At 43.5% G+C, this 9,532-nt stretch overlaps 1 protein-coding gene across 1 annotated transcript in view; it reads right to left on the reverse strand.

Annotated features, from left to right (window-relative positions):
* Thrap3 (thyroid hormone receptor associated protein 3) overlaps positions 1–9,532 on the reverse strand; it is a 38,594-nt gene that overhangs the window by 968 nt on the left and 28,094 nt on the right. The window contains exons 9-13 of the mRNA XM_029476445.1: positions 9,419–9,530; positions 7,342–7,426; positions 5,574–5,761; positions 1,385–1,724; positions 6–94 (exon numbers count right to left, since the gene is read on the reverse strand). Coding sequence (XP_029332305.1) covers positions 6–94; positions 1,385–1,724; positions 5,574–5,761; positions 7,342–7,426; positions 9,419–9,530 — 814 coding nt within the window. The remainder of the gene's footprint in view (positions 1–5; positions 95–1,384; positions 1,725–5,573; positions 5,762–7,341; positions 7,427–9,418; positions 9,531–9,532) is intronic.

A 9,532-nucleotide genomic window follows, 5' to 3' on the forward strand; every position in this document is an offset into this window, starting at 1 on the left:
GGAACATGAACCGGCCTCGCCCCCGAGGAAAGGCTCCTCGGCCGCGGCCTCTGCTCATCCACTTGTCGCTGCCCTCGCCTTCCCGGTCGTCATGCTGCAAGGGAAGAAGACTGGCATTAGTGCTAGCACTCTACCCACCCACAGGCCAGAGCGCCTATGCCTCCCGCAGCCTCCTTTTCTGCTCTTCTCCCACTCAAAGCTCCCACAGGCTCAGACCGAGGAACATCCCTGCTGTACCTAAGGAACTCCAAGAACTATCGCAACAGAGCGAACACTGCACAGTGACAGAACGATACAACACTTTCAAAACGCAGGATGACCAAGAGGCATCATCTCGTTTAACCCCACCTACCCCACCACTACCATTATGTATATACTATTAGTATTTACAATACCATTGTTCAAAAGAATTTTGAAAGTTATCATACTAACGTATGAGATGGAACTGGGCCATTAGATAAAGAAGAGCTGGCAGAGACATACATGAGGTGAAGCACTTTCAAACCTCCCACCCCAGGCTGCCCTTTTGTTGTGCCTCTCTCTTCAGCTGTATTAAGGAGGCAATGTGATCACAGGAGGAAAAGCAGCCTACACCTGTAACAGCCCCAGTTCTGAGGTCTCCTCAGCAGAGATAACAAAAAGGCGAGTACTAACAACCTCATCTAATGACTAGAAACATACTTTACAGTACAAGTACCACACTCAAAACAAAAGCCAAAGTCTTAGCTCCTGAAGGTCAGCCAAGGCCGCAATGTGCCACAACAACCAGACCAGATCAGATGGGCAATGCTCCCTCAGGTGAAAAACAGAAGCAGGGAAGGGCCTTTATAGGGCCCTCCTTTCACAACAACCCCACACCTATGTCTTCTAGAAGCTTCAAACTGGCTCGGAGCAACTGGACACAACCCTCAAGAGTCACACAGGCTTGGATCTAGGCCTGCTGAATCACAACAAGGTCAAGAGTTACTGACTAGGTAACAGTCCAGAGGAGAGAGAGAAGGACCCACAACTTAGGTGAGACAAACTCTCAGCAGCATTTCATGACGGTAACCTCCTTCTCTCCTCAAACATGTCTAGAACTGCCTTTCTTATCAATCCAGTAGCAGAGGGTGACAGAGATTGTGGGTGAGTGAGGAGTCAGAGATCACAGGATAAGGACAGCAACAGTAACATTTCTTTCTTGTTTTGGAATCCATAAACACCTAGAAGAACCAAAACTGACTTAGCCCTCTGGAGAAGGGGCTACACTATACTAACACACCCACAGTGCTCTGAGCCTGTATGCAAATCTAGACACAAGGTCAGACAGACCAATTAAGGCCTTCAAATGAGCACCATGTACAAAAAGGCTTCCTGCCCTTCCTGGTTAGTCCCAGACACCTACCAAGTAATACTTCTTGCTCTTGGGCGTGTACTCTGGATCCCATTCTTCTTCCCGGCTTCTCTTTTGAAAATCATTGTTGCTGTTGTTGTTATTGTTACCAGAATAGTTCCCTCTGCCCCATCCTCTCCCTCTTGCACGAAATTGAAAGGTTCCCCGAGCTCTGCCGCCTCTTTCATTCGGACCCATGAAGTCTTTGGTCCCCAATCTGGATTTGTCGAAACCCGAGGTGCTCTCCTCCCTCTCTTCTGCCTCCTCAGGGTACTCCTCTGCTTTGTAGGAATGGGAGGACTGGGAGGAGGAGGAGGAGGACCTGGACCNGTCTCTTGCTCTGCGGTGCTTCCTACATTAAAAAAAGAAAGAAAAGCCGGGTGTGGTGACGCACGCCTTTAATCCCAGCACTCGGGAGGCAGAGGCCAGCCTGGTCTACACAGTGAGTTCCAGGACAGCCAGGGCTACACAGAGAAACCCTGTCTTGAAAAAAAAAAAAAAAGAAAGAAAGAAGGAAAAGAAAGGAAAGGAAAGGAAAGGAAAGGAAAGGAAAGGAAAGGAAAGGAAAGGAAAGGAAAGGAAAGGAAAGGAAAAAACAAAACAAAATCAAGACTGGTCTGGCAGCCAGCCAAACTACCAAACAACCAAGTCAACACCCATCTGTTCACCCCTTTCACCCCTACCTTCCAGTAGACCTGGGGTTTCCTCCCTGTTCCCCAGTCATTTTCAGCGATACAACAGTTTCTAGACCCCTGGTAAGTATGCCTCACACGTAAAGAACACAAAACAACCATGGCCTCCACTATCAGTCTAACACATGAATCAACAGAGAAGCCAAGTAGGCCTGTGAGTCACACTGGCTGGCTCTGGTATTGCAGCAAAGCCCCTTTGTTAGTGTGTTGTCACTAATACTCAAAAGAAAAGCTGTGCTGTGGGTGGGCGGCACACGAAGGATGAAACTCCTTAGTGATAAATCGTGTATTCAGCAAAGTGACCAGAGAATTCCAAATTTCTCAATGTATAGGTGACAGAGCTGAGCAGAGCCTTGATTCCAACTGATTTCTAGTTAGCCCACTCACTCTTGTCCTAACCACCTCAGACTGAGCTCAGACAGGCTGTGCTGTTAAGCCCAGAATAGGCAGCAACTCTTTCTGGAGTGATTTCTCTTCCTCTCCCTTTATCTGGGGAAATTATAGACTAGACAAATGAGATGACGATTGTGACTCATTGTCTATACACTACAAGATGGTGCCAACCCTGCCAAAGGTAACAGAGGACTCTACTAAATGACTCTAAGGTGTCAGAAGGACCAAGCTCCCAGGTAAAGAGACCACAAAGTATTTCTCAGTTCTTCATTTATGTAAAGCACTTTGGGGCTGGAGAGTTGGCCCATCTATTAAGGGCACTTGCTTGACTCCTGGCAAGTGCCAGCTCAAAACCACCGATAATTCCAGTCCCAGGGAGCCAACACCCTTTCCTGGCTTCCTTCAGCACCAGACATACGCATGGTACATAGACATTTGAGAAAAAAACAACACTCATACACACTTTAAAAAAAAAAGGCACTTTGCCCCCTGCACTGGCTGGTTTTGTGCCAACCTGACACAAACTACAGTCATCGCAGAAAGAAGCCTCAGATGCGATCCAAATATAAGGCGTGTTCTCAATCAGTGATCAATGGGGAAAAGGCACAGCCACTGTGGGTGATGCTGTCTCTGGGCTGGTGGTCCTGGGTTCTATAAAAAGGCAGGCTGAGTAAGCCGGGGGAAGCAAGTCAGTAAGCAGCACCCTCCATGGCCTCTGCATCAGCTCTGCCTCCAGGTTCCTGCCCTGCTTGAGTTCCTGTCCCAACTTCCTCTTAGCGACGGACTATAGATCTGGAAGAATAAGCCAAATAAACCTTTTCCTCTCCAACTTGCTTTTTTGTTGTGGTGTTTCATACAAAAATAGAGACCCTTGACTAAGACATCCTCCTACTTCCTTCAGCTTCCCCTTATTTTAATATCTACTTATGAAAAGACTTACCAGTTGTTCTTCTCACGACCAGAATTTGGACCCAACCGCTCCAAAACTCAGTGCAAACTTTACTGCAAGAGTTTTGAGAAGTTAAGCCTCTCAAGAGGTCCCAATTTGAGCCAGGCAGTGGTGATGCACACCTTTCATCCCAGCACTCAAGAGACAAGAGGCAGTAAGTTCAAGACCAATCTATGAAGGCTATACAGAGAAACCCTATCCTTGAAAAACCAAACCCAAACAAAAACAAACAAGTTTTTGCCACCTGTACAGAGACAGAGTAATAAGAATAGTCATATAATCTAATCATTGTCCTTGACTCTGGCACTAAAGCATGCAGTGTCCAACAGTGTCCAAAGGAAGCCAAAAGGGTATTCATTAGCTTGCCAGGGTGGATGGTTACAGCTTGTCATATGGATGCTGGGAATCAAACAACTGCTTTTAATTGCTGACCCAACGGGGCAGGCGCGTGCTCGGGCTGGAGAGTGGCTTAGTGGTTTAAGAGCACAGCACTGGCTGCTCTTCCAGAGGTTCTGGGTTCAATTTCCAGCACCCAAATGGCAGTTCACACATGTCCTCAGCTCGAGTTCCAGGGGATCTGACACCCTCACACAAACACAGGCAGGCAAAATACAAAGGCATATTAGATAGATAGATAGATAGATAGATAGATAGAGCGAGCTGGGCAGTGGTGGCGCACACCTTTAATCCCAGCATTTGAGAGGCAGAAGAGGCAGGAGGATTTCTGAGTTTGAGGCCAGCCTGGTCTACAGAGTGAGTTCCAGGGCAGCCAGAGCTACATAGAAAAACCCTGTCTTAAAACCCACCCACTCCCCCAAAATTAAGAAAGACTGCAGAATATCTTGAGGTGTCTACTTCTGGGAGCTTGGCTCTTCTGACACCTTAGAGTGATTTGGTAGCCCCGTTACCGTTCTTTGGTAGGGCTGGCACTGCCCTATAGAAACCTGCTCAAGCAACTTATTAAAAGTTACACTGCAACTCAGGGGTAGGCGTATTTCAGAAAGAACCAGCAGAATTACCTTTTTACACTCACTCCTAAGGTTCCTGTGGGAATTCCCCCCTCGTCAGCAGTAACAATGCAGTGCACAGTTATCAACCCAACCTTGGGAGGTAAATTAAGGATCAGGCTTTGTTTAAGCCACTCTTAGCTGCTAAATAGAGAATGAAGCTAGCCTGAGACACCTGTGAGAAAAGCCTGCCAGCTTTTTGAGAAGGTAAAGGCTACGACTCTGCTCCACTGAATGAAAGGTGACCAAAGCTGTAGAACCTTCAATGGTGCACTGAAGCTGCGTGTATGTAGTTCAGCTGGAATATACTTGCCCTAGTATGTGGAGGGCGCAGGGCTTACTCTCTAGCACCATCAAAAAAAAGGTAAACAGAAATTCCATGGCACCGACATGCTATGTTGTCCGGCATAATTCAACAATGACTACTTTAAGAAATATTTGGGCCAGGCAGTGGTGGCGCACACCTTTAATCCCAGCACTTGGGAGGCAGAGGCAGGCAGATTTCTGAGTTCAAGGCCAGCCTGGTTAACAAAGTAAGTTCCAGGACAGCCATGGCTACACAGAGAAACCCTGTCTCGAAAACCCAAAACGAAAACAAAAAAAAAAAAAAAAGAGAGAAAGAAAGAAAGATTTGGAACACTTCTTTTGAACTGTCTGTGAAACTAGCTTAAAAGACATTTAACACCAACAATTCTCTCCTATCTAGTTCTAGCTGGTTAGTATTTTTATTCAACAATAATGACTCTCTAAACTATAGGAACATTGAGAAAATGTTCAATGAGAAAGGCCATGCCCATCAACTAACCTTTCCAATGCACCTCCATACCATCCTTACCAGCATTAATTTCTTGCACAAACCTTTCTTTGGACAAAGATAACATTACCTAGATATGAAGTTCTATTTGTAAGTTAGAGATCTTTTCTTTATTACGTGGTATTTAAGACAAAGCTGCTAATGCTTGTGTACCACAAGAGCCCAAAGGAACGTGTGCTCTCTCCTGTAATCTCAATACCAGAGGAGGGGCAGTTTGAGCAGTCTGTTCTACATAGTAACTTCTAAGCCAGCCAGGGTTTTGTGTTCAGACCTACAGCCACCCAAACAGTGTGCTATGGAGAGACTTTACTCCAGAATCTAGGGTAACAGGCACGGCATCACGTACTTCTGCTTCTTTGATCCTTTGTGGGTTTTCTCTGTCTTTTCAGTTGATCTTTCTCTTGAGTGGCTAGAGTCTCTGGAATCCACTGACTCTCTTGATTTACCTCGCTTAAGATCTCTCTCCTTATGTTTTTTACGACGTTCAATATCAAGGCGAAGATCAACAGGATCATCTTTGTATTTTCCCTCAGCCTGCCAAAAAGATGTCAAAATTACGGTTTTGGGATCCAGAACTGCTGACTCACTCATTCTCAATGTGGTTTCTACTAAAGGAAGCCCTGGGGAATCTAAGAGCCTCGCCTCAGCCTTGGTTTGTTGTTGTTATTGTTTTGTTTCGTTTTCCAAAAGAACAATCAAGGTGCTATCTCTTGAAAATGCTGTATGTGAATTTTACTTTGTTTCCCGTGTCCCAGTAATGACTGGCTAAGTGTTCATGCCAAGATGTCCAAATTCAGCTCTGGAAGGTGTTTTTATTAAGTTTATGTATAGGAAATGCTTACTTCTCTCTACCTAAAGCAGCTACCCATTACTGTGTGGAACTATCTTAAGGTATTTTAAGAATAAGAAAAGAAAAGCATCATTGGCCAGATCAACTCTGCAATGGCCTTTAGTAACACCTGGGAAAATTCATGAGGGCAAATGCCTAAGACAGTCTTAGAGACAGCATGCACTGGGACTGATCTAATGGAAACAAGCCCTCCCTAGCTGGAAGCTGTCTACTCTGTATTAACATCTTACATACATGAACCATAGACTTCTCAATGCAATAATATTTCATTGAAATTAATAGGAAGAATGATAGGAAGGTTTATTATCAATCCGTTTCTGAGAGGGTCTAAGCCAATAAATAGACAAATAAATGACAACAAAGAACAAATGCAGCCACCGCTCCTTGGGCCACTAGACAGCATCACTGAGAAACTGGCTGTTGGAGGCATGGAGCACAGACTTCTGCTGCTTCACTAGGGCCAGGCATGTGGAGACAGGAAAAGGGGGAGAAGACCAGAGATTGCACAAGGTGTCTCTCAACACTTTCAACAAAAAAGACAAATTTGTTTGGAAAATTTTAAAACAGCATTTAAAAAAAAAAAAAAAAGGTTTCAGCAGCACAGAACAGCCATCCTCCATCCCAAATTTCAACTGTATATATGAATGATGGTCAATAAATATTAAGATCTTAAAAATTCCATCTATTTATTTTACAGTAAGAGACTGCATGAGTTTAAACCTCTTAATAACAGTGTTATGTGCACATCATTGCAAATATAGCCAGGCCATTTTAAAGTAACAGTAATCGACAGATGATATGGTACAATGTTAGGAAAAAACAAAAAAAAGCGCACCAGCTGTTCAACACAGTCTACTGAGTTAAGATATGAATATTCCACTCTGCTCTGACATGCATGTCTTTCTGAAATCATGGTTGGAAATAGTGCATGTAGACAGTTGATTTGATAATACTTACAAGCAGAAAAATATCACAAAAAGTTTCTTCTCTCATCATGGGCACTTGTTCCAAAACGCCTCTCTTTTTTTTCTCAAGCTCACCTCAATAGACTCTGGGGTCATTTACCATATTCTAACCACTTCACAAAGGTTGTTGATACATTTTAATAAAAATTAACCCTTTGTAGTTCATTTTTAGAATTATGCCCATCCTTAAAAGAAAAACACAAACTTAAGTAGAGAGTAATTTAAACAAACACATTTCTGTCAAGTTCATGCCCAACGCACTCATTTTGTTGAAATTACTGATCAAAGCAACAGTTCACCTTGTAGCCAGGTTCCCGTGGACTTTTCAATTCCTCATGAGTCAAACCATGCTTTCTGAATGTACTGGGGGAAATGTCTATCCTCCTAAAATTAAAAATAAAGAAACTGTATACAATTCTACAGAATATTGGTTAACACTGTAGATCCTAAGGTAGGTAAAGGAGTCATAGATAAGACACAAGTACTTTTTATAGCTTATCTGTTACTATGTAGATATTCTCATTAATTCTCTCTCTCCGCTCCCAGTTTTCTGGTGTTAAGATTAAGTGTAGATGCCTAGCATGCACTTTATCACTGAATTAGACCTGTAATAAAAACATGCCCCTCACCCCACACAAAATAAGTAATTTAAAAGGTAGATAATCTCGGAATTCCAAGTCACCCTGATCTACAGAGGGAGTTCCAGGATTACTAGGGATATATAGAGAAATTGTTTCGAAAAACAAACAAACAAGTCTTCATTCATTTGTATTTGTGTGTGCCTGTGCATTCACATGCTCATCTTTAATGCACAATCCACAGCAAGTGAGGGGGTCAGAGGACAATTTATGCGAATAAGTTGGCAACATGCAGTTTTACTGGCTGAGCCAAGTTCCTTTATTTTATTTAGGGGTGGGGTGGGAGAATACTAACCTCAGAGCTTTGCACAGACCAGGCAAGCACTCTACAACTAAGCTATGATCCCCAGCACACCATTCTTGTTTTTTTTTTTTTTTTTTTTTTTTTTTTTTTTTTTTTGGTTTTTCGAGACAGGGTTTCTCTGTGTAGCCTTGGCTGTCCTGGAACTCACTCTGTAGACCAGGCTGGCCTCGAACTCAGAAATCCGCCTGCCTCTGCCTCCCGAGTGCTGGGATTAAAGGCATGCGCCACCACGCCCGGCTTCTTGTTTTGTTTTTGTAACAGAATCTATGAAGTCCTACACAGCTCTCTTGTAACTCGCTATGTAGACCAGGCTGGCCTCAAACTCAAGAGATCTGCATGCCTCTGCCTCCCAGTGGTGGGATTAAAACTGTGTATTGCTATGCCCAGCCTCTGTTCCTTCCCAATAGTGCTACTAGTTTGCAAGATTAGATTTGCTTATAACCACATTGCCCTGACTACATATTTATGTTCTGCTAAACTCAAAGAGCAATTCCCTTCTTGAGAACCTGATTATTTCCATTATTTCTCTGTAAGACTGGTTCTAGGTAAGAAACTGCCCTAAGCTGACAGACCCCACCAGATGCTGTACCTAAGGATGTTTTTACAAACTTGGTCTTCCCCAGTACTAAGCTGATTGACTACTAAGGACTTACAGGTATGATCAACTTTGTTTCCTTACAAAATCTCCACGTGCAAAACAAATTCCCTAATTACCAGTTTTTTAAAAAAGACCTATTTATGTATAGGAATGCGTACACTGTAGCTGTCTTCAAACACACCAGAGGACAGCATCAGATCCCATTATAGATGGTTGTGAGCCACCATATAGTTGACGGGAATTGAATTTAGGACCTCTGCAAGAGCAGTGTTCTTTACTCCTGAGCCTTCTCTCCAGCTCGTTAATTACAAGTTTTAAACCTGCTGGACCTAACTTAAACCTCTTGAGATAAGTCAATTTTAAGCTTCTCCCTCAACCATCTTCTCCAGCAATTCCTCCTAAGTAAAATACATGAAATATGTAAAGTTGCTTAAAGAAGTCAGTATTTGGCCAGGCAGTGGTAGTGCATGCCTTTAATCCCAGCACTTGGGAGGCAGAGGCAGGCAGATTTCTGAGTTCGAGGCAGCCTGGGCTACAAAGTGAATTCCAGGACAGCCAGGGCTACACAGAGAAACTCTGTCCCAAAAAACCAAAAAAAAAAAGAAGTCAGTATTTATTCTTACTACAGGAACCTCAGGTTCACTGGGCCCAATGTGATAAGAGCCTTCAAAGCATCCTTTCCACCCTCAAATACAAATGTCCCCAAGATATTCAAGAACCCTAGAGAATATTAGCCTAAATGTGGGATCTAAAGTACGTTAGAGAACTCATCAAGGTGAGTTTAGTATCAGATGACAAGAGTTTTATCACAACCCAGTGTAAGGTTGAGGACCCACCTGTGTATCTCTGGACTTTTCTTATTTTTAGCTGCTTCCTGTTCATTTCCTCTCTTTAGGTATTTAGTAAAGCGTTCATGCAATGTCATTCCAGAGGATCCAAAGTGATGCTCT

This window comes from Mus caroli, chromosome 4 (assembly GCF_900094665.2).
Source record: "Mus caroli chromosome 4, CAROLI_EIJ_v1.1, whole genome shotgun sequence".
In the NCBI taxonomy this organism is placed as follows: Eukaryota; Metazoa; Chordata; class Mammalia; order Rodentia; family Muridae; genus Mus; species Mus caroli.